The sequence below is a fragment of the Notechis scutatus genome, chromosome 3, assembly GCF_049901735.1.
Source record: "Notechis scutatus isolate UNSWTSFEM ecotype Mainland chromosome 3, rNotScu1.2, whole genome shotgun sequence".
Classification (NCBI taxonomy): Eukaryota; Metazoa; Chordata; class Lepidosauria; order Squamata; family Elapidae; genus Notechis; species Notechis scutatus.
In genome coordinates this window covers 56,652,377-56,679,155 of record NC_142011.1, presented here as the reverse complement: position 1 = coordinate 56,679,155, position 26,779 = coordinate 56,652,377, and the positions used below count along the sequence as shown (strand labels likewise).

Genomic DNA, 26,779 nt, shown 5'->3' with positions numbered 1-26,779 from the left:
TATATATTAAAGAGGACCTTGCCCTGAAAAGTTAGGTCTTTAATCCTCTTTTGCTTCTTGGTTTAAGCTGGAAGAGCAGAGTCGAGTTTCAGAAGGGGCATAGCAACCTCTATAGTTTTTTCCCCCACATTCATCATTGTGTCTAGCAGTGCTGATCTGTTGTTTGGCCATCTGGTGGCTTTGCCAAGCAACATATGAACAACTTTCTTTTTATGCTCAGCAAGAACAGTAACAATAGGGGTTAATGTTTCCCTTATGAATTGCTGATATTTGGCAAGGTCCTAAAGAGTAAAGGTTTCTATCCATGCTACCTCCCTTCTTTATCAATTGGTACCATATGATGGACCTGGGTGATGATGTTCCCACTACTGGAGGATTTGAAAGATGTCAAACAAATAAATTCTACCTACTATCCACAACCATGAGATAAGACAAATAAGACACACCAATATTTCCCTATAACCAAATGAGAACCAGCCAGGGAATAAGGCAAAAGCCCAAGAATCAACTGACATAGCAAAAGAGTTTCACACATGAAAGGGTTCAAAAGCCGAGTGCTTAAAGACTGTGCTGATCAGTTGGCTAGAGTCTTTATCAGGATCTTCAATTGGTCTTTATTCCAGTACACTATTCCATCTTGTTTGCAGGTTTTCACCATTGTTCCACTGTCAAAGCAGTTCCATATCAATAACCTCAATGATTACAAACCAGTGGCACTCACTTCTATTATCATGAAATGCTTCAAGAAATTGGTCTGTCGGCATATCATTTCTGGTCTTCCGCATACATTTGATGAACACCAATTTGCATACAGAACAAATAGATCTACAGTGGGTGCTATAGCCATCACTCTTCACACTGCTCTGACTCATTTGGAAGTGGGGGGAGGGCTATGTGAGGATGCTTTTTGTAGATTTTAGCTCTGCATTTAACACAATTCTTCCACATGGACTAGTGTCTAAACCTATGGATCTTGGGCTTTCTTATTCAACCTGTGCCTAGTTTTAAGTTTCTGAGTGTTATCATAAAAGAGGATCTGACCTGGGGCTCTCACATTGCAGCACTGGTCAAAAGGGCCCAGCAGAGATTATACTACCTGAGACTTCTCAGGAAACAACAACTGAATGGAAAACTGCTAGTGACCTTCTACTGCTGCACCATAGAGAGTATTTTAACTTACTGCACCCTGTGTATGGTTTGCCCATTGCACAGTGGCAGATAGGACAGCACTCCAGAGGACTAACATCATTGCCCAGAGGATCATTGGTTGCCCTTTCCCCTCTTTGGAAGAGCTTTATAGCTCCCGCTGCTGTAAGAAAGTTCAAAACATTCTTAAAGATGCATCTCATCCTGGGCACCCTATTTAATAAAAACAAGGACACATAGGCTGAAAAACAGCTTCTATCCCAGAGCAGTAACTATATTGAATTCTACTGTATAGTGCAATATTAATGCAATATCGGGGGGTTTCAATTCAATTGTATAGAATGTGAAGGATGTGTTTTTGTTTTTTTGTGTATAATGTACACTGAAAATGACATTTAATTTCACTGTACAAGGTGCAATTACAATAAAGTAAACTAAACTAAACTAAATTAAAAAGCAAGATTAGAAACCAGACCTAGATTCAGATGATGAATATTAGGGAATAAGACAAGATTTGTGAATGCTGATCACAGGAGCATACCTGGCAAAATCACTTCTTCCAGCACTATTTCCAAATAATAAGTTTTATATGTCAGGCTTCAAGGGCCCACCCTAACTAGCTGAGTTCAGCACCCAAATGTATCTTTATTTGCAAGGACCCTTTATCTGAAGTTTCACATTTATTGTGTATTCTCACGTCTATGCTTTTGTGGATCTGTTAGATTCAGGTAGGTCAAAAGTGTACTCCTTTCTCAAAGCCTAGTTTGCAAAAAATATTTAATTAGAAGTTTATCATGGTGTCTGATGAGTTTTGTGGTATACTTTTCAGTATATGGATTCATTTATTTGTTTATGTATTTATTTAGAAAATTTATATAGGCACCAATCTATCAGAATGTCCATACTGAAGTACAGTCCTGAGATTTAGGATTATATGTGGAATCAGAGACAGGTGATGGTTTCCCTTCAGTTCACCTATGGGGACTAGGCCCCTGCCCACATTTGGAGCAAACATTGTGTATTTCCCTGACATAATTCAAACATAAGAAATGACTAGTTGAGGGGGTCTTTCATTTACAAATAGCAATTTAACATGCTAAACAGCAAAAGTTAAAAAGTCCTGAAAAGCACAAAGGAACATCACCAAAGACAAGAAGTCAAATTCTCCTCAATAAGTTTCTGGAGGAATGATTACTCTAGCAGTCAAAAATGACCTCAGTTTCTGTTTCCTTCTTTATTCAGTTAGCAGTAAAGAATAACAAGTCTGTAATTACACCACAAAATATTTAATTCATGTTAGATATGAATGATTCATTTCAAATAATTTTATTGTTTCGCCTTATTTATAGGTAGTGACAGTTGTTTATGAAATGTGTATATCATATGAATAGCTGCCAATTTGAAAAAGGAAATAACCTCAATAAATGCATAATTATATACATGAATACCTATATACATGTACAGGTGCACATAAATTATCTTAAGTAATAGCTGATGATAGAATTGCTGTATGTGGTTTTGGCTAATCCTTTTAAAAACTTATGTACTTTAGTTGCCAAAACCACACTTGGCAGCTGTGAATTTGGTGATAAGAAAGCATTGCATGAAGCTATATGTAGAACATTACTTTCTGAATGACTTTTTTTAATGCTGTGAACAAAGAAACATGAGGATGATTGAAGCATTCCAGTTCAGTCTGTTTCCAAAGGAAGCCAGGTAAATATTTATAAGAACTTTCTAAGGCGAAGATGAGAGCAACAAGATTTTCACAACTATTTATACCCTGGAGCTCACATGATGCAAGCTGATATACTTGCATCAAACTTAATTTTTAGCTGTGCTATCCACCTCTTGCTTATAAGTTTAAAAAAATCTTACAATTTATGTAATTTGCTTTGCTATAAAGACTTCACCTACAATTTGGATTTATTATACAGTTTTAGAATGATTTTGAAAAAAATCCATAAATACATGTATCCCAATCTGAATTAATAAAACAACATTCCCACCAACTAAAGAACATACTCACAGTTAGGGAAATGTGCCAGAAATTGCCTAGGTACATACTAAAAGTCTGAGTCACTGTGAAATGAAAAATGCAGAACTATAGACAGTGATGGGCTGATGCCGGTTCGGACCGGTTCTAGTAAACTGGTAGTTCCGGTCAGGGTCACCAAGAGGATTATTAAGTGCTGGAACAAGACTAATATGGGGCCCCTCACGTACACATTAAGTTAACATCTCCCGTCCCCCTCCCCACCAACCTGTGGATTTCGTGTTACTCCCTACACTGATGTCACGTAACTCCTAAGCAACTGAGAGGCTAGTTAAAAGGGGGGGCGCTGCCAGGGCAGCGAAGCAGATCAGGAAGCGAGGGGGGGTTGAGGACAAAGTATGGAGAAGCAGTGTTGGAGTCCATGCAGCCCACAAGTATTTTTTTTTTTCTCACTGGGAGAAGAATGATTCACTCTAGTCTATATGAATGAAAGAAAAGTGATGCTTCCCTCATCCGCCCCCCTGCTCCAGTATATTCTCCTGCATTTTAAAACCACCTCTTGCCAGTTACCCTTTTGCATGGCTGGCGTGCACAGATCCACTGACTAAGCTAACAGTGGAGCCTCCTTCCTTTTGGCGTGAGGGATTTTGATAGAAGTAGGGAGAAGGGGAGAAAGAGCGAGGAGGAGGTGGAGGGCAAGGCGATCATTGCTGCCACTGCAGCCCCTTCATGCAGCCCCTTTGAGCTCCATGGTCCCCAGAACAATGTACCAGCTGAACTCCCCTATCCTCAGGCCTGATTCCGGTGAGCATTTGGCTCCACCCTCCCACCCCTGCCCTTTCCTGTCTTATATTTCCCTGTTTTTTAGCTCGGCTGATTCGCTCAGCACAGCGGATTGCCACGCCTCTGTTGTTTTACTCACCAGTGCTGACATAGAAGGTAAGTTTTTAAGCTTAAAATGGGTAGTTTTTGAATGCTGCGTGCACATGCAAGACATGCACTCATAGGACCAGTTGATAGACCAGTTGCAGCTCACCACTGACTATAGGAATTGGGACAAATATGTCTTATGCTATTTTTAAAAAACTAGCAGATTACCTTCTCTCCCTCTTTATCTTTTCTTCCTTCCATGTATATACAATTTTCAATCTCTCTTATGTTCTGGTATTTTGGAATGTGGGGGAATGATTTACAAAGATATAAGCTTTGTACATGGCTTACATATGGCCCACTATAGAGGGGGAAAAAATTGAATAGGAGAATGGGCGGCTAAAAAGAAAAAAATGGGGAATAATGTTTTCTTTAGGAAATAAAAGCAAGAATGCTGTAATTATGGACCACACTCATTCCTTGCTATCACTGATTCTTTATGGGATACAGCGTATATAAAATGGTTGTCTAAAATTGTGAAGTTTATCAAAACCTATGGTATTTGTTTATTTATGTGTCAGTTGATCAAGCAAACATGTAGAAATTATGTAAGCTATACAAACAGGCAGAGAAATTGAAATTGTAATAGATTTCATTCTCCTAGGCTCAGAAATTGAGAAGGAAGATGATTGTGGCCATGAAATAAAGAGACCTGCCACTTAGGTGAAAGACTAACTGATCTAAGACAAAATATCACACTGCAATGGCATCGTATTGACAGCAAAGTTTTCTGCCATTGAATTGTAACATAGGGCTGTAAAACATGGACCATGAACAAAAAAAAAAAAAAGATTGTGGTGCTGCAGGAAATTGTCTGAGAATAACTTGGACTAAAATAAGAATAAATTATTCAATACCAGATCATATAAAACCCAGATTGTTGATTGCAAATACTAATAATGAAAATTATTTCATTAAAAAGCTTAAGCATAAATATTGTAAAGGCAACAGGAACAGACACTAATGACAATGACTAAAGGTAATCAAAAAAGGCCAATGAACTAATGATATTACTATGAAGTGATAAGAACTCAAAGACACAGTTATTGACAGACAATTCTGGAAAAATAATGTTTATGGGTCATAAAGATTGGAAGTGACTGAACAGCTGAACAAGGGAAGTCATGCAGATTGTCTAAACATCAAAACAACAAAACATTAACAAAATGTACAGGTTCGAAATCATGCTTAGATTTATTAATGTTTGTGAAGATTTAACAATTAAGATGCCTACAATGATAAACATGAGACCATAACAGAGAAATAACAACTTGAGTAAAGATGTCACAAATGACTTCAAAGGGATTGGCTGAGTCACCTGTCAAGTCAAAAGTTCAGCGAATGAACTTTGAAAAGAGGCAAAATAGTCAGCCCTACCATTTAAAGGACTTTTGGGGGGATCATTTGGATCTATTTTTAATGCTTGGGCTCTTTAAACATTTCTGAACTATGGTGACCTTGAAAAATAAAATTTGAAAAAACTGCCAACATATATTAACATATACTAAAACACAACATCAGGAACAAACTGTACTCAGAAAAGGTGGGGGGGACCTCTAGATCAAGAAAATAATTAATTTTCTTGTAAAAATTGGCTAATTCAATTCAGAGGGTCAAGAGGGCTAACAAGAAAAGGGATAGTTTGCTACATGGTGGCAATGACTTACGAGCATGTCTGATCTAGGAATGAAATAAGTTGCCAGAATAGAGACTATTTGTTCATAACCAGGGTGCTAGCATTTTTCATAAAGATAGTTAAATCCACAATCCAAAACTCATGTGTTATAATTATGGCAGAACTGGAGCATATGCTTACAAATTTCAAGGAAGATAGAATCTATCCTATTATTCCGAAGAGATCATTATGAATTGCAGAGACACAAGTAGATAATTTAATATAAATCTTTGATAGAATTGTTCCTTAAACCATGCTTTCATACAAACACAGTTTTATTTCCCAGAAATATAGCAATGTACCCACTTGAATCATCTGACTATTTATAGCAACTATCGTAAATGTGCGTCTTAAGTCTTATTTATAGCTTCAATTTTCTTGTAGTTTCTTACAATGGCATAAAGAAAACAAGGCTCTGATTTTTCCAAGCAATATTTAGTTTTGTTAAAAAAGATGCAAGATGTTTCCAAAAAAGGCAAAGGAAGGAAGAGGAGAGGTATGTCTACCTTTTCTCCCTTAGTCCAGTATCTGCAAATGTGTGCATTTTCTAGGAGTTTCTGATAACTTGCCTGACGACTAGAATATAAATGCTTCAAATATATATTTAAAAACAAAACAGTACAGAAGTGTGGCCTAAACCATATACATAGAACACTGTATACAAAAGAAGATAAAATTTTCTCCCAGGGTCTAATCTGAGACATGAAAATATATCAGGTCACTTTTAGGAGCCAGGAAGAAACTATTCTACCTCTGAGAAGAAACAGAGAAAACAAAACAACCATGAAAACTAAGAGGCAAAACTAGATTCTTCTGCTTGAAAAGGAAACATCCATAAATGCCTTCAGTCCTGTTTTCACCATGTAAGAAATGACCCCCAATTACAAAATCACAATCCGAAGGTAATTGTCTGTTTTCCTTTCCCCACCTGACAGTTTTGTGAGACTTTAAGTTGCTGTCCAAAGTACTTGAGCTGCAATGAAAGAACAGACAGAAGAGATCTGAATGGAATCTGGAGCATTCAACTGACAAAGCCTTCAATGCATAACATGTAGAGGCCCAACTCAATTTTTTTGTGGACTTTTACCAGATGAACTCATTGCAACTCTTACTTGATTAAAGCAAATGCATATAGGATACATTATTAATTGTCTCTATATTTCTATTGACAAACCATGTGCCCAAATTTGTTTGTTTGTTTATTAGATTTCTATCCCACTTTTATTATTTTATAAGTAACCCAAAGTAACAAACATCCTTCCTCCTCCTATTTTCCTCACAACAACAGCCTGTGAGGCAGAGAGTAACTGGTCCAAAGTTCCAGCTGGCTTTCAGGCTAAGGTAGAATTGGAACAAATAGTCGGCTGGCTTCTAAGCCTGCACCTTAAACCACTACACTGGCTCTCTTAAGAACCAAGCCTACACACATACATTCATATATAACTTAAGTATCACAGAGCAACAGCTTTTCCGAAATAATAATAACAACAATAACAACAACAACAACAATAATAATAATAGGGTTTTTGACCAATTCAGCATAGTAGAAAGTTCCTTTAACCATGAAATATTCCTGCTTCCATTTTTTTCATTCATACAAAACAGTGGTGGGATTCAAAAAAAAAATTACTACCAGTCTCTGTGGGCATGGCTTGATGGGCGTGGCAGGGAAGGATACTGTAAAGTCTCCATTCCTCCCCCACCCCACTAACCTGCTTCCAGCCCATCTCCTGGTGCAGATCAACAAAAAGAAGACCCAGCTGATCAGTTGGGACTCAAGAGGCAGAGAATAGATGAGGGCGGGCCAATCAGTGAGGTGGTGTTCCTAACTACTCAAAAATTTCCACTACCGGTTCTCCAGAACTGTCAGAACCTGCTGAATACCACCTCTGATACAAGATCCCTTCCCTTACTTATATATAAATCTCTTGACTCTAAATAATTTGGGGGAAATTACAATCGCTTCTTGGTTAGCAGTAGATAGCTTACCAGTATCTATATTAGATTTGAACCTTAAAAGATTATGCTTCCCTACATTTCTGACACAAAAGCATACATGACAGCACTGATTGTACTGTTAGAACTAGAACTTAACAGCCAGAAATTAGGTGGACAATGTTAGCTGGTGAAATAAGGGTACAAATTTTGAAGCTCTGGAGTGTTATGAATTTCCCCTTTGCTTCTATAACCATATATACATGCAGGCATGGCCATGAAAGAAGGAGAATTAAACATGGATTCCCTCTGCCACATCTAGTATTTTCCAAGGTCTGGAAATCCCAATTTTTAAAATTATGTATAGCTAGAACTAGATGAAGCAAACTCAGGGCCTATCTCCCCTCTGGAGACTCTTTCAAGTGCCCAGCTAGGGACTTACACCAGGCATTTCACTGATCTAACTAATCTTTTCTCCTGCTGAAACATCAGAGAAAACTAAACTTGCAAATCATCTGGAAAGTAGATGTATGGGTACAAATATCCTTTAAACTTCATTCCCACCCGGCTAGGCTATACCTAGTGGAATATTTAGTTTGAGTACTGCCTATTAGAGTAGTCCATACTGGATGAGATTTTGGGACTTCTGTTCATACTTATTTTGAATATGAATTTCACAATGCCCAGAAGCTTTGAAACAGATTCTGGTTAAGTACAGTTCACCCAAAAGAAAAATATAACATTTTTGTTCTAACAAAATCATTTACATGTTCTACATGTAAATGGAGATCAAAATATCTCCACTGCCTAGCATTTGTATTTCTGATTATGCATCCACAGCTTCCATCCAGAATATATAGGACATATAGGATGACATGAGCTTGTACAATGTTATGCACGCAATGAGTAATTAAATTTTATATTACTGTTCCTTAAAAAAACACATTCCATCCAGTTATCTCTTTTTAGTTCATTTTAATCTTTTTGACTCTTTCCCCAATAAACACCTTATAAAGAAAAACTTGAGACAAATCAATTCCTTGTAAGTTTTTCCATGAAAAAAAGGCAAAATGATAACTGCATAAAAATCATAGTACAAAATATTCAAATATGAAAAAAACAGAAGATGCAATTAGCCACATTTTTAGCTATAGCCACATGTTAACATCTCTGCAGTTTTCTTGGCAAGTTTTTTCTTAAGTGGTTTGCCACTGCCTCCCTCCTAGGATGGGAGAAAGTGATTGGCCCAAGTTCACACAGCTGGCTTTGTGCCCAAGAAGGTACTAGAATTCACAATTTCCAGATTTCTAGCTTGATGCCTTAACCACTACACCAAACAGTCTCATTTAACAGTTTAGATAAAGAAATATCTCTGAATCAATGACCCAACAGATCAGGGGTTGTCTAGTCAATATTTGTGTTTATCACCTCAGCAATTTCACAGTATTTCATTTTTTACAGTATATGTACAATGATGTTGGATGAACATAATTGATGAATGAATTGTACTTTGACTTCATCGTGTTTTAGAAAATAATTCCTGATATACTGAATTGCATGCCTAGCGTTGATAGTTTCTTAAAAGTGAGGGAGCGCATTTGAACACATGCACATTGCACATTACTTTGGCATTCCACTGGCTTGCATATATTTCCACCTGCAATTCAAAATGCTGGTATTTATTATTTTTTGTAATTTTAAATGTGGGCTGGCCACCAACTTTCCTGGCTTCAAAACAGTCTTGTATCAACTCATAAAAGTCATGTATTAGATTTAATTGTAGTCTGACTGCTTCTGAAAGCTATTGGTTGGAAGACTGGTTGACTAGCTTGTGGAGTTGACTACCACTGTGAGAAAAAGATTGCTGAACTAGATGGGCCAGGGATCTAATCCAGCAAGGTACTATTTATGTGTTTATGTTATTATGTACCATTAACATTTTATTGTTATGATTATAATACACTGAGAGTCTCTCCTGTGAAGCAGGCAAAGTATTTAGTTATTTTAGATATTATTCTAGGGGGCACTTCAATGTTTCATTTAGAAATTTCAAGTATATTTCAAAATCTTTTATATTCATAGTCAGGACATCTAAACTTTTCTACTTTTATATGAAGAAGGGAAAACTGAAATCTAAGAGAAATATTTAAATAATTCAGAGTATACAAGAAAGAACATATGTGTTCTGAGGACCGGGTGCTATAGACCAAATCTAAATTATTATCAAACTGTCAAAATTGACAAAATTGAGGCCTATTTTTCCATGAAACTACTCAATGTCACACAAATCAAGATAAAGTTAGAATTTAGGAGTAGGTGGTAGGTGAGATGAAATGCTTATATACAGTTTATAACATCTCACAGCAACAACATGGAGTTTTGAAAATATGAACTTCCATTTGTCATAACAAAGCAGAGTGTATTTTAAATACATTAAACCATGATTGGTATCTTTTGTCTGAGAATGTAATTTAATCAGTTTGACTGAATATATAGAACAATATAGGAAGCTTCTGGTCATAAAAGCCATAAAATGAAGAAAATATGTCTGTAGGAAATTTTACTTTTAGGAGATAATGATTCAGAATCTGAGAAAATTCCTTTCCAGGTTAAATTTTAGTTCAAATGAGGCATGTTTTTCTACTTGTTATGTGTGCATTTCTCAGTTACAATCACAACCATGTGAAAAATGCAGTATATATTACAGACTTTCTTTTAGTTTCTGATTCATGATATGCCTTCCAGACTAAACAAACCCTGATAGGCATTTACTAGAACATCCACCTAGTCTAATATTTGCTGTAGAGAAATATAAGTCTCTTGCAAAAGATTAGTAGGAAACCTCTACATTGCAATTAACACATAACACATAAACACATAAATGTAGGCCTCAAGTGCCCGTTATTTGTCTGAATACTATATAATACATATATTCCAATCTTGAAATATGGCATAGACACACCAATCACTTTATAGCAAGCATTTATCTCTATATATTTAAAATCACTTAGCAGATTTTAAATGCTTTGCATATTATGAGGATAAGTTATAACCAAGAATTTGGTCACTCTTTTCTTCCAAATCTATAATAGTCTTTTCAAAAGTGAAGTGATCATAAATTTGTATAAAGTCTTTCCGTATAATTATAAGCTTATTACTGTTTTGACAGATTTATTTAACTCCTTTCCTAATGGCTCTAAGTAGGAATTTGCCTATGTTATAGCATCTCCAAACAATCATTAAATGAATTATTGTAAGTCAAGGACTACCTGTACTTGGTATCATATGCAAATATGGCCATCTTATTGGTCATTAATATCTTTATTTATAATCATATTAAAGTAAAGTATTAGTAAAGTATTCTTGGAATACTTTACCTTGCATATCTTTCCACTGTGACAATTGTGCATTTCCCCTAATTTTTCACAGTATAAATCTACACTATATTCCAATTAAACTGGGAATGAGGAAGAGTTTCCACATACACTATAAAATGGATATACCATATTCAGATTACGTTAATTAAGTATTCTTCTTTTAACATTAATATGTAACTTTTCAATGATATACCACTTTCTAGATCTTGCAATCTTTGCTTTTGAGGATTTTGAGAAAACCAATTAATGTGAGAGACAGAAAGTTTATTTCTATACTCTGCCCTTGAAAAGCTTATATACTTGCTGGATAACACCGTCCTGGCAAATTTAGATAAACAGAGTTGTAAAACATCGCCATCAAAATACTAAATTGACTATCCCATGGGATCTTTTACTAGCATTTTAAAAAAATAGTTAAGATTCTGCAAGTCAACTCTATTTATTCATTTTGTGAATTTGGTAAATCTTCAACTTTCTAATAATTTATCAGCCAGTAAAAGATAATATTTTATACTGCCTGCTTTTCCTTCTTCCATAGTCATCAAATAAGAACATAATGCAGTTATGGTTAAGGGGGCATCGCTATTAATTCAATCTTCCACCAAATTACTATGTAGGAAATGGGGGAATAGAAAGCAAGAAAAGCTCATGACAAGGAATATAAGAATAAATAAATATAATTTAGAATAGATTCTGCATATCTTAATATGGTACATCAAATTGCAACTCTAATAGTATAATGTTCTATTATAATCTTGTGCGTCATTTGTCTTGTCCACTATATATCCATCTATAAAAGGAATAGCTATTACAGTCAGATCAGAGAAGGCTTGCAGGACATACAATAGAATCTATTATGATTCAGAAATTGTAGTCTACAAAGTGGTACTCATGGTTCTCAGCAATAACTGTTGTTGTGGTCCTCAGGAATATTGTTGTTATCAACCTTAATCTATCCACTTTAGGCCTCTTTGTTAAAGTATATCGATGATAGTCTCCCACAATGTTGACTTTGGGCTGATAGCTAGATGTTTTCAACTTGTCAGTTTAGGGACAAAGGACAGTGATTAATCCTAAATCACCACGACTGCTTTTGTGTACTGTACAAGGAGAACTACAACCTGGATCTCCCTTATTCTAACCAGCACCTTAATCACTACACCACACTGGCTTTCAATTGTGTTCTATGAATGTGCAAACAAAACAAAGCAACAAGAAAGGCACAGTAAAAAAAAAAAAACTTAGATATCGCTAAATAGATTTATTTAGATTCCAGAGAACCAAAAGGGCTTTTGTTGACAGTGGATCCAAATGTTTTTGTGTTCACTAGGAAAACCAGGAAATTGACACAAAAAGACACCCAAAACAAATAAAACTATAAAATATAACGTGCTCCTATCATAGACCAGAAATATCACACCAAAAAGTGATTATACTGCAAATGTTCTCCCAAGGAAACTGTATGTTGGAAAACATCACCAGCTGAGAATTGTATACTGGTATGTAATGCTCTTTTTTCAAGTTCAGAGAAGTGCAAAAGATCCTTATCATCCTTGGTCCCGTATACTATAGAATAACCACATAGGTCTGGAGGTTCTCATAAAACACAGAAAGCCAGACTTATTTACAGACAAAGGTCAAAAGCTGTTCTGCTGCAGCTGTTCTTAATGACCAAAAACTACCAATTAAAAAAAAAAGTTCAATTCAACAAATGGAAACATACTAAGTCCATTAAAATGTCACTAATTTCTGACACAACCCATTCAATGAATGAAAACCCTTTTTCTGCCTTATTATTTCCAATTTCTTTCACATAATACCTGGCATCATACCAAAAAAATTCATTGAAAAAAACATTGAATATGATCATATAGCATTGTTGAATTAATTTAGAAGCATTTAAAATGGTCTGTGAAAATGTCAATTTTTACTCCTAATGTCCCCACAGTGATCCAGCCATACAATTTTCTTGCAAAACTATGAAATGTTTTGCCATTGCCTTCTACCATAATTTTTTGTTTAAAACATTCGCAGTCAAGTCTACAAACTTGATCCAACTCTAGCTATCATTTTCAAGATCAGCAGAGGATGCTATAACCTGCTGTGATTAATCATAGTATCATACAATAAAGTTGAAAGTTATATTATAAACTCTAAAATCCCCAACTAATTTGATTAGAACATATGGGAATGTAAGGATAAAATGAAAAAAAAAATCTCATTTAGTTGTAGTCATTAGGTACATACACTGTTCCCTGTTTATTTTTGCATCATTAAAACAATATTACATAGCTCTGAAATTCATTTTAACTAAGGTAAATATTTCATCACGTATTTAGGACATTATAGTAAGAGAATTAGGTATTACAAAGGATCAGTCACTTACTTTGGAAAGATGGCAGTCATCAAAGCAGAAGCATACCCAGGCTTGCAAACACCCTCTGACATATTACTGTATTTTGATACTAGCTCTGGAGGCCTGTAAAAAATAATATGTGTTATGATCATCCTAAGAAAAAAATAAAAAGTAGATCAATTAAATACTTTTATCATTAGTTTTTCTGAACAGCAGCAACAGGAACAGAAAAGTCTTATGAAATTAAAATAGGATGTCATCAAATTCTACCATGTGGCTTCAGGTATGTAGCATATTTCCTGGCTATTATTTGGACTCCAAAAATATAAAGAAAAATATTAGCAAACTTTTTGTTGTGGTATTAGTATATAATACTATATTACTATGTAATTTTATTACTTTGTAAACCAGTAAACTAGTACTGAGTTTCATTTACTACTATGGAAATGTTATAATGCCATGATGGTGAACCTATGGCACGTGTGCCGGAAGTGGCATGCAGAGCCATCTCTGCATGTACGCAAGCCATCACCCCAGCTCAGTTCCACTGCGCATGCGGGCACGCCTCCTGCCAGCCAGCTGATTTTTGGGTATCTGCCACGCATGTGCTAGGGGGCGGGGCACATGCGGGAGACATGCTCACGTGCACAAGGGGCAGGGGACCGCAGGGGGTCCCACACACATGCGCAGGGGGTGGGTCACGTGGGGGGATCCTGCACACATGGAGGTGGGGGTCACACAGGGGATTGCGCATGCAGTGCATGGGTGCTGGCTCACCATGCACATGCGCATTTTTGGCACGCGACAACAAAAAGGTTAGCCATCACTGTTATAATGCAATACTAGTACCGAACAGTAAATCTAACCAAGTTACTATAAATTTCTTCCACCTACTGTGAAAATGGAGAGGATGTATACCATAACTCCAACATGATTTCCTTTTATCATTTTCTAAGAGCTCAGTCTCTTGCACAATCAGTGGATATACAAGAAGTCCTCGACTTACAACCACAATGGAGTCTTGTTGCTAAGTGAGACATTTGTTAAGTGAATTTTGCCCCATTTTATGACCTTTCTTGCCACAGTTGTTATGTGAACCACTGCAATTGTCAAGTTAGTACTATAATTGTTAAAGGCATCTGCCTTCCTCATTGACTTTACTTGTCAGAAGATCGCAAAAGGTGATCACATGACCCCAGGACACTGCAACCGTTATAAATATGAATTAATTGCTAACTGTCCAAATTTTGATCATGTGACCATGGGAATACTGCAACGGTCATAAGTATGAAAAATGGCCATAAGTCACTTTTTTCAGTATCATAACTTTGAATGGTCACTAAATGAACTGTTGTAAGTCAAGGCTACCTGTATAAAAGACTGAATTTATATTCCAAATGAGTACAGTTACTATGGTGAAAACACAGCTATTTTTGTCAGCTTCTTTTTCTATCTGTAGTCTTCATATAGTCAAAGACCTATGAATAATGAATGTATAACTTTCCCCAAATTTCAGTGCAAAATTTGAGTATAAACAGGAATAACAGTATTATTCATATAGAGGATGTTTAGAGAAAATCTGCTTCTTCACAGTATTCATGCATGACAAAGGAACCCAAAGTTTGAAGCCTGCATTTCCCAAACTGATGCTCTCCAGATATTCCAGCACATCTAAACCACATTTGGACAATGGAAATGCAAGTAATGAGAAAGTCTGAAGTTAAAATTTAAATTATACTTAAGATAGTATTCTTCTTTAAGATTTTTGGCTTTGGATACTTCCTTTAGCTATTATACGGTGTCCTGAGGATACCATTTAGACTTAAACAAATGCATTTAAGATATTGGCTAAAAAATATCTTTGTGTTTTCTTTCATTCATGGCAGTCTGATGGTCCTATTTGAGGAACAAATAACCGGTCTGGCAAATAAAGACACAATTGTATCTCAAGCTAAGTAGAACTAGACTTATTGTTTTCCTAAGTATAATAAATAGTTCATATTTTGAGATGTCACAAGCAAAAATAAGTTTGCAGCCAACCACAACTACCAGTGCAGTTACTCAAGAGTTACCACATACCCCCATTTTGGCCAGTCTTGGCCAGTCTTTTATATTTCTCATTCCATGCAGTTTTATCCATTTGGTATATTTATGTGTCTGGATCTATTCATTACCAAACATGGTAATGATAGGGCCAACTGGGACATTTATAGCCACCTTAGTGTATAGTTACAAACTTGGATCAACAACATGCTTCAGAAGAAAAAGCAAAGACTCTTCCTCTTTTGTAATTGAAAGGATTACAGGTAGTCCTCGAGATACGGCTATAATGGAGCCTGCCCATTACATGTTGCATGTTGCACCAGTCGTTAGGTGAAACATCTCACCTAATGACCCTCCCATCCCTGCTCTCCCCGATGAATTATAAAATAACTGTGCGGGTTGTTAAATGGAGAATGGGGTGCCTCCTGGGTGGGAGAAGCTGTTGGAGACTTAATGCAGGCCCAGGCTCGGGGGACAAACTGCTTCGTTTTGCTGCCTTGCAGTGGAGACCTCTCTAAGGAAGAAAATGAAGCAGTTTATCTGGTGGCCGCCATTTTGGCCTCACCCATTTGTGGGCTGGGACAAAATGGTGGCTGCATTTGGGTCACTGCTGCATGGCCCAGAGACAAACTGCATTGTTTTGCTGCAGAAGCTTTCTGTGGTGTTCAGAAGTTTCTGTAGCATTGTACAAACCTTCCTAAGGCAGTAAAATGAAGCCGTTTCTTTGGCAGCAACCATTTTGTCCCTGCCCACAAGCGGGTGGACAAAATGGGAGCCACATTTAGATTGCCAACACTTAGCTCAGAGACACATGGCCTACCCTGTTTCCCCAATATGAGGTCCAGAGAGTTTCAGAAGGAAGTGTGGGGCATGATGGATGTGTGGGGAGCAGGCCCAAACGCTGCAGGGTCCTGGTGTACTGGGGTGTGTGGAGAGAGGCAGGAGGGCACTGCCGCAACCCTGTGGTGGGTTGTAAGGATGAATGACTGCCAGTATGTGGCAGCCATCATAACTTTGAAGTCATATATAGCTTTTTGGGGGGGAATTTTAGACTCCCCCCCAAAAAAGCTATATACAACTTCAAAATTATGATGGCTGCTGCATAATTTCAAATGTTTGTTAAATGGCATGTCGTACCTTGAGGATTATCTGTATGCAATTAATAAAATTATTACACAAATCCTATCACTTGTAAGATCTGACCATAAAACCCAAAAACATTGGTAGAACTGCTTATATCATAATTTAGGGGAGGCATAGAATTCTTCAGAATATTTCTGCTTTTTGTGTTTTTTTATTTTCATTTTGCCTAAAAATTGAAGCTTCTGACCACAGAAAAAAATTGCCAAAGGAGGTGAATGTACTACAGAATGATTAGAAAGCTTAATTTTCAAACCATAACAATTTTTAAATTTTTGCTTCATAAAATAAGTTTTTATAAATGCTATGTTAAAGTACAGTGATATAACATTTTTTACCAGTACAGGAAATCTGCTGCTGTTACATCCAGCCTCTACTTAAAAACTTTTTGTGAAAACTAAAGTTCATCATTTAAAAGCAGGTTTTATTATTACTATAAAATTCATATTGTCATACATTTTTTAAAAAAAGTTTAGAACAAAAAACCTTATTTTGCATATACTTGAGCCTACTGGATTTGTTCTTCAATATAAAGAATAACTAATAACACTCTTACAATATGTCCACCCTGTTTCCAAATTTAAAATGATAAACAAAATCCCTTAAATCTCATGAAATAGATTTTTATGTTCTTATATCATGGGATTTTAATTTAATTGTTTATTAAAGAGTTTTGACAGGAAAAATGCCCAGAGTAATATGTGAACTCATTCAGGGGACTCCATCATGAGCTATGAATACCGTATTTGCCGGCGTATAAGACGACTTTTTCCCCCTGAAAAACATGCCTCCAACTGGGGGTGCGTCTTATACGCCGGCAAATACGTTGTTATCACTCGGCGCAAGAAGCGACGGGGCGGAGCTCCGCAACTTGCGAAGCCCCATCAAGCCCAGCCGGAGTCTCTCTTTTGGCAAGTCTCGGGGTAGGAAGAGATAGCTGGAATTACCCTCCACACCACCCACCCACCCACCCACACACACACAGAGAGAGAGGGAGAGTTGGCAGCTGTCCATCCCCACCCTTGGAGTCCCGATGGCGCGCACGCGGGGCTGCTTAAGGGAGGAGGCCTTTCACTTTCCCCGGGAGGGGCAGGCGCGTCACTCACTTGCAGGCAGCAGCGCGGCCTCTCCTTTCCCCACCCACCCACTCCGCTCGTGCGGCGAACGGCAGGCTCCAGGCTTTGCCCCATCCCTCACCTCCTTCCACCCCCTCCACCCCCAGTGGCAGAAACTTAACCGCACGTGGGGACGAGTGGAGGGATGGCGACGCCGCTCAAAGCTGAGAAAGCGCCATCCTTGCTTTTGGGCTTCGGGAAGAGTTCGTGTTTTTGTTTTTGTTTGTTTTTCTCCCAGGAATGGGATGCTGCTCGTGCGATTTTCTTTGGGAAGTTTTCTCTTCCCGGTTTCAGCCTTTGCTCGAATCCTCCCCCCCGCCACCCCCGATTCACTTCTGGAAAGGATGCTTGTGTAACTCTTTTCCTAAGTGTTGCTGGGGTGGAGGGGGGCAGTGTGCAGCGTGAGCGAGAGGCTCCTTTCCTTTCTCCCTGAGCGCAAAACCGTCTGCCTTCTTCTCTCTTGGACGGACAGAGCAAGGTTAATAAGATAATAATAAGATAATAAGATAAGATCCTAAGCGCGTTGTGGAAACAGATCTGGATCTCGTTGGAGAAAGGTAGCAAATGAATGAACTGGACTTTTGGCAAGTCTCGGGTAGGAACTCGAGGCTTTCTGGAAAGTTAGTGAGCAGGAAAATAGACATCCTTTCCGCTTTCTCCCAGCGTGAGTATCTCATTATCCCTCCCTGTAAGAAGTAACAACCACAAAGCCAAGGGGAAAAAGGACCAGTTTCTTGTGCCTGATCAGTGGCGGCCTTTTGCACTCAGAACTCTCTCCTTTGCGCTCATCCACGGTCCAGTGACCGAGCCTCTCCAGCGTGGAAATAAGGAGGCCTTCTCTCTCCCCAGCCCCCAACGGTGAGCTGCACATGCTCCAGACTGCTCCAGCCAGCTCGCCATCCGAGTGCAGCCAGAGCGATGCGCAGGAAAAAGCCACAGTAGGAAGTAAAGATTTCTCCCCCCACCACCCTCTCTCTGAAATAATTAATGTCGCAATCAGTGTGGTGCACCCTTGGAGACAAATTGGTTGGGGAGGTTGAAAGATATTAAGAAACAACTCGACTGGGCGTATAAGACGAACCCCACGACTTTTTGCCCTGAAAAACATGCCTTCAAGTGGGGGAGTCGTCTTATACGGCAGTATATAACAAACTCTATATTTTGAGTGGAAATGTTGGGGGCTCGTCTTATACGCCCAGTCGTCTTATACGCCGGCAAATACAGTACTTCAATGTGCTTCAGAATTCTCATGAGTGCAGCTCCTACTACTTATTGAAACAAATATACCGTTTTTAGGTTTTTGCCTGAAAAAAGACATAGCTGCTTTAAGAGTTATACTAACCTGTAATTAATTCTCATTCATCTAACTTTCATAAAACTTTGAATAAATTCTAACTGTCCCTTGTTATATCATTGTGGGGAAGATCATGTTTCCTTATTATTTACAGTTGTTATAGTGGGATATTTTTGCCACCCCAAAAAATAAGAGCAGTATCTTGTTCCTAACTTTCTGCCCTGCCCGCTGAAAGTTAATTTGCTGTTGTGGGAATCTACTGTAGCAGTTGTATTAACATGTTGTGTGAACAAGTTATTTTTTTAATCCAAATAATATGGCTGACTGGATATAAACATGTCAACTGAACATAGCAATCGCATTCTATTAATTCAGATTTATGATTTAGCATGTTATATGAACTCAGCCAGTATTTATCTGCACCAGTGGAAATATCATAGTAGAAGAATATGCAATTATGAATAAATGTATCCAAATATTTCTATTGTTCATTAATTTTTCGTTGATATAACTTGGTTCTACTGTCAATTTATGGTCTCTATACATTTTCTTCCTTTTTAAAAATTGAACGCTAGTTATCTCCTAGCACCCTAAAACAGATAAAGCACATGATATGTCACATACCATTTTGAATACTACTACATCTCAGACAAGATATTTCTCCGCTGGGATGATATTACCTTTGTGTAATTTAGGAATTCCAAATAATGTTGTCTAATAGGCCATTTTGAGTTACTCAAGGTTTTATATGTCTCATCTCCATTCTTCACTGGCTTCCACAAAACAAACCTGTTCTATGCCTGGATTAGGATTATTACATTCAAACATTTTGGGGAATAGAATTTTGGGCAGTAGCTTTAAAGATATTTCATTATTCCAGCACATTTTCCAATTCTAGCTCATTTAGGTGATACCATATTGAAAGAGATCTGCCCTCCCACAACTGTACTTCAACAATGAAACAAGACTTAACAAAAACACAAGCCATCACTGATACTAATTCATATTAATTGTTATTCTCAATTCAGTGGATTTTTAAAATTCCTTACCACTACCAGTCATATTGCCATGCTGGCACAAAAGTCACCCAACAGTATGTTTTATTAATCTTTTCCACTTTCTGTCAAACATAAGTCTACAATCCATAAACTTCATCTCACTATTAAAATGATGTATATCCAACCTATTTAAAAGTAGTTAAGATTTCCATTGTTATCACAACCTACATTTTATAACATCTTTATCCTCTATTTCTGTCATGCAATGCCTCCAATTTAAGCTACTGTGAAAATAATATAGCCGTATTTATGTACAAACCCATAATATAAAGAAAAGTCAGACGCTGATTTAAATTACTTTGGCATTAATAAAAGGATGAAAAGAAGTATTTTGGTTGTTTATGCATGCCATGAGCTTACACTAAATTTATATATTGATGAAACCCAAAGTCATATGGCAGACAAAATAAAAATTTCAGCATTAATTAATAAGTAAATGCATCCAGAATAGAATAATGAAACATATTTTAATAGCAGCTTGATCTGTTTTTCACAAATTAAACCCAAAATCTCTTATCAAATGAAGAAGACTTAAGTCATGGGATGTGACAAAATTACTTAACTGCACATTGGTGAACAGTTAAAACAATTGCATATTTGCAGGGAAATTCTAACTATTAAAAAAAATCAAAATATTTAATTCTTCCAACGCAGATTCTTCACCATTAATTTGAGACTGTCCCATAAAGAACATTCTGTGCAAATTTGTTAGATCTGCATATATAAGGATATATCAAGTGAATTATTCTGCATATACTTTGACCTAACAGGCATTTCCTCTTCTATATTTTATTTTTGCTCACCTCGATCTCATTCCTCCTTTTTTCCTTTTACAAGTGCAAGCCTACATTCTATCTGCTCTTTTGCTGATTGGAATGTTGACCAATCCCCTTATTAGAATTTCCCTAGTCTGATATAAAGGAAAAAATAAAGATGTTAAACACATCAAACAGCTTTATTTGGTAAGTTTTAGTACTGGCTCTGGGTGCTCTAGTTTCATGGGGATGTCAAGCAGATTCTGACCAGTTCTGGAGAACCGGTAGCGGAAATATTGAGTAATTTGGAAAACCAGCAAATACCACTTCTGACTGGAGATTTTGCAGTATCCTTCCCCTGCCACACCCAAGCCACGCCCACAGAACCAGAAGTTTAAAAAAAATGAATCCTACCACTGATGTCAAGGTATTATCCTTCACTGGTAACCCTTCCATATTTTTTTACCACTTATTTTTTCTTACCACCATAACATCAGGAAGTGCAAAATACCAGCCGTAAGAGTGGTCTATCTGAAATGTACTTATACAACTGGGTATTTCCAGTCCAAATATTATTTAATGGCAAAGTGTTGTGGGATGATGTCAGGGCTTTACACAAGAGCTTGGCAGTAAATCACAGGTCTCTAGATGTATAACTCTGATTTCCATTTCCAGCCAGATTTGGAAGCTGATTCCAAGACACGATTCAACTAGATTCAAAACTTCACTGCAGACAAGAATGAAGCCAAATCGCCCACAGCATGGCAAAGAAAGGCAGGCATAGGTATAGGCATTGGCACTGGGACAGAGACAGCAAAAGAGACAGGGATATGGTTTTGTTGGATGCATCGGGGAAGGACAGATAAGGCAATGAATTTTGGTTTGATTGCTTTACTTTTTTTTCTTTTTCTTTTGCTTATTATGTTTTTAAGATTGGCAGCCACATACAATAGATAGATAGATAGATAGATAGATAGATAGATAGATAGATAGATAGATAGATAGATAGATAGATAGATAGATAGAGACACTCCATAGTTTAAACTCTAGGTTTATCTCTCCCTGCTTCTGAATTAACAAATACTTAGCATATCTATTAATGGTTTTTGGAAGCAGCTGTCATAAATGTACATAAGAGCTTTTTCTAGCCTAGGAATTGCTATTTTTACTTCAGCAGTCTCCGTCCTTAGATGAGGTGCCAGTTGCCAGGCTGTTTAAAGAAGAATGCACTGTGTTATAGACAAATAATTATTTAACAATTATATACTGTAATTGTTTTTGCTCACTGAAAACAGCCGCATTCTCCCTATTCTCCCTAAGCTGCATTCTCTCTATTTTCAAGAAACAAGTTAAAACCATTTTTTTCACTCAGACCTTTTAAACTAGTTTTTATTTTATATTTTAATATGATTTACAGACTTCGAAGAAGCAGATTAGGAGGAGCATTGATGCTTTTGAACTTTGTTATTGGAGAAGACTTGTGAAAGCACCGTGATCAGCCAAAACACCAAACCAATGAACAAATGAACCTAGAGTTCTCACTTTGAGGTATAAGTGACCTGGTTGAAATTACTGTATTTCAACTCATTATGAAAAGAGCTTGCTCTCTGGAAAAGACTCTAGTGCTGGGGAAAATGGAAAAAAAAGAAAAAGAAGTCAACTAGCACCAAGATGAATGGATTCAGTTACACTGGCAATGGGTACAAAGTTGGAAGACCTGAAAGACCAGGTTAAGGACAGATTATCACAAAGAAAAATTATTTATGTCATCCCTTAGAAGTGAAAACAACTTAATAGTACATAATCAATCAAAATTATGATTTAACTGTCCCATTTTATGATGGGCCTAATAGAAAAATGAGCTTTTCCCACAAAATCATTAGTGTATTTGTGAACTAAGAGGAAATATTATCTTGCACTCTGAGAAGATTCTTGAATGTGATGAGAGGTACAACAGCTGCAACCATGAAAATTAGCATTAACTTGAGTGGGGCTTTTTCTCTGCTGGATTTAAAAAAAACAATGTTTTTTAGTCATTCATCCCTTTTTTAGAGCAAACATCTAGAAAACAAAAATTGGAGTTTTAATGGTGATATGTATTTTTACAGCCCTATCCTTACTTCATATTTATCCTATTTTGTTCCTTCCCTTTTTTTCCTCTTCTTCTCAGTGAAGCTGCCTTATGTCCATTGTGTGTGTGTATTATATATACTATATTTTTTGCACTATAAGATGCTCCGGACTATAAGATGCACATTAGGTTTATAGGAAGAAAACAAGAAAAAAAATCTGCCTCTGCCTTCCAGCATATATCCGGTATTCATCTGGCTAGCGCCCTTGCAGCAAACAGCAAACAGCCTGGTCAACTTCAGCACGTTATTGCAGCATATGGCTTGTCAGGGCTCCGCTCTGTTGCACCCACCACCGGTCAACTGAGCTGAGCTGCTGCCGCCACCAGGAATGCTAGAGCCTTTGCTGCCAAGAAGATGATTGGCAGTTGGATCGGCCTCCTGGAATACCGGCCCATATTCTAAGCGGTGGGGATCGTCACTGCCGCCTATCACTGCTCGGCGGCAAACAGGCAGTGGAAATTGGGCGGCAGTGAATGGGCGGCGGTGAATGGGCAGTGACAATAAGGTGGCAGTGAATGGGTCGCAAATGGGTGGCAATGGCAATCCCCGCCACCTAGAACAGCTGATTGGCAATATTCTGGGAGGCCGATCCAACTACCAATCAGCTTTTGTGGGGGAAAGTGTGTCTTATAGTGCGAAAAATGTGGTATACTGTATATATAAAAGAGTGAATGTTTGGTTTATAAAAGGCAAATCAAAGTTATAAATGCTCTGTTTTGATGAGTAATTGTTAATTGCATGATGACGATGATAATTCCTGTTTCCCCAGTTTGGAATGTGCCTTCTAGAAGATATAGATGCACACATACAGATATTCTGTATGTGCACATTGTAGTGATTTAGATGCATACATTTATCAGAAGGAATAAGGACTTATTTCCAGTGAAGATAACAAAGTTGGCGAAATGGGAAAGTGAAGATTCAGTTTTGAGCTATCAATTACTTTGATATTTTAGATGGAAAGATAAGAGTGTCAAACAAATAATCAATAAACAAATAAAGAGAACACAATAATCTATCAGCAACATTAAAAGCAGTCATATTCAAAGTTGACATTGGCTACATGTCAGATTGTTTATAATGTTCTACCTAATTTTCTGTCACAAAAGAATTCAGATGTAAATGTATATCTACTACTCCAGCTAATTCTACTCCTCCCAAGAAACTTTCCACCCTATTTTGAATTTTCAGTATTTTAACCTGGGGCACTTTATTTTGGAACCCAAACTATCAATACCTTGAGCTGAAGTCAACGGTACCCTCTTTAAGTACACTGTGTTTGTGTGTGTATGTGTGTGTGTGTGTACATATACATATCTCTACTTATACATATGACTTACGATCACAATTGAGGCTAAAATTTTTGTTGCTAAGTGAAACATTTGTTAAGTGAATTTTACCCCATTTTATGAACTTTTGTATCACAGTTATTAAGTGAATCATTGCAATTGTTAAATTAATAACACAGTTGTTAAGTGAATCTGGCTTCTACATTGACTTTGTTGTAAGAAGGTTGTAAAAGATTATTACATGTCTCTGGGACACTGCAACATTCATAAATATGAGCCAGTTGCCAAGCATCCAAATTTTGATCATGTGACTGTGGGGACACTGCAACAGTTGTCAGTGTGAAAAATGGTCCTAGGTCACTTTTTTCAGTGCTGTTGTAACTTTGAACTGTCACTGAATGAACTGTTGTAAGTCAAGGACTATGTGTGCATGTGTGTGTGTGTACACACACACACACACACACACAGAGAACCCAAATGCTTGATAACATATTCTAACACTGATAGATATTTATTTATAAGAGACTGTATGTACAAGTAGCACCTGAGTGCAGATTGCAGGTTAATAATGCAGTAGTTTATTTTATGTCCCTTCCCCCCAAAATGAGTGTTTTACTAGATCCTTCTTAAACATTTCTGCGCTTTAGAGTGCATGTTACAGTAATTCTGCCATCTGCAATTATTTATTGGTTTGATTAATCCCAGACTGTTGATATGATACTACTCTTCCAGCAACAGCTTGAAGTAAAGGAATTATTGCCAAGTATGGGTCAAGACATAGATCTACAGCCATAGAATGCCATAATTTACACACAGTGCTCAAAACATCCAGAGAAGTTTGGGGAAGTGGAGTTTACAATCTGCCTGTCAACATGCAAAGCAGACCCTGAGTTCATTAAAGCTTTATATTCAAGATGCCATCTACATTTTGAAATCCTCCAACTGACCTTTTTTTAGCATTCCAACTCTTTATTTCATGTAGGAATGCCACTTATTTGATAGCACTTCAGCAATTTCAGAGTGTTCACTTTTAATTTTTTTCTTTCATACAGTCTTGACCTCCTTTTCTCTTTTCTCATCTCCTTTCAATTTCTATGAATCCTTTAAAATAATACCAAGCATTCACTACTAGTCTGATTACACAGCCAGTGTGTGACTGATAGCTCCACAAAACTTGGGCATCAACAATGTAGCCAGAAATCACAAGAAGCTCATAAACTGCCAAATGTCAAATTCTTAATACCAGCCATGAGCCAAGGAATATGAGGTAGTCAAAGTTTGGTTTAAACAATATAGTTTATGACATTTTTTATTTATTGATAAAATAATAATAATCTCCTATCAGTTTATTAAAATATATGGTCATAGGCCAAACACACCATTATATATAAAATCACTAAGGATAGATGTTGTTCTATCACCAATAAATGCAAAATGAAACAAAATCTATATCTTATTCCAAGCAAATATAAAATCCTTGATCTCTAATTATTCAATTCATTGAATGAATCAGAATAATTTAATTAGAGAACTGTTCACCTGTATAAGTAACAGTTTTTAGATGGCTAAATGTCCAAGCATTTAGAAATGTTGATATCAAACTGGAATATTAACAAGAACAAACTTCAAACTAAGAAAATACTACAAGTTAATATGAAACCAGTCCTCAAGGCAAGCTTAGATCAAAACAGCATCAATAAAATTAACATTCCAGCTTGTTTTATTAAGACACTTGTATATAACTTTCCAAACTATCTATTTTATAAATATTCTCCTTTTTGTTGTTAACAATGTTTAAAAATTGCTACGAATATAATTTTTAAGAATGGGATGATGCTTTATATTATCAGCAGACTATGCTACACAAAATTGATTAGGGTTAGCCTCCTTACTACTGTTTAGGAAAGGGTTCAGAACATGTCCTTTTATCTACACTTGTTACAATGTGTTTATTTGCCAACTTTGCAGAATAAACATGAATACTACAAGTAGGTCAATATAAACTGCTAATTTTACTATTTCTCTAAACTACCCAATCCATTTGATAGGATATTCATTTATCAAATAACTAAATCAAGAATTCCTGACATCTGTACTATAATTTGAGTTAAATCTTTCATAACAATGGATGTTCAGTTGTACCCGGTCAGGCAAGCTGTACTGGTGGAAACTAGTTTTATTTCAGTATAAAACGTATCTGGAGATAACACTTTGAACCATCGTTAGGAGGATTAATGACTTTAGAAGCAAAGACACTTCTATGACCTTGAGCAAAGTTTCTCTGCTGGAGGCGACTTTAAATTTTGCACTGCAAATTACAGGAGCACCAAACATGCCAGCAGCCTTCTTCCAAGCAGTTGCACACCTAACATATTGGGGCCTGCAGGAAATAATTATTTAACACCCTGTTCTCTGTTACAGAGAGCAAATTTAGGGTAGTGATTAAGGGACCAGGCAAAAAATTGGGGTGGAGGGCTGTGAATTTTAGTCCTGCATAGGCACAAAATCAGCTAGATGATTTTGGACCAATCATTCTCT

At 36.9% G+C, this 26,779-nt stretch overlaps 1 protein-coding gene across 13 annotated transcripts in view; it reads right to left on the bottom strand.

Moving 5' to 3' along the window:
• ST3GAL3 (ST3 beta-galactoside alpha-2,3-sialyltransferase 3) overlaps positions 1–26,779 on the bottom strand; it is a 201,869-nt gene that overhangs the window by 106,462 nt on the left and 68,628 nt on the right. For all 13 annotated transcript variants that reach the window (XM_026665724.2, XM_087960112.1, XM_087960114.1 and 10 more), the window contains one exon: positions 13,446–13,538. In XM_026665724.2, the coding sequence (XP_026521509.2) occupies positions 13,446–13,538 (93 nt within the window). The remainder of the gene's footprint in view (positions 1–13,445; positions 13,539–26,779) is intronic.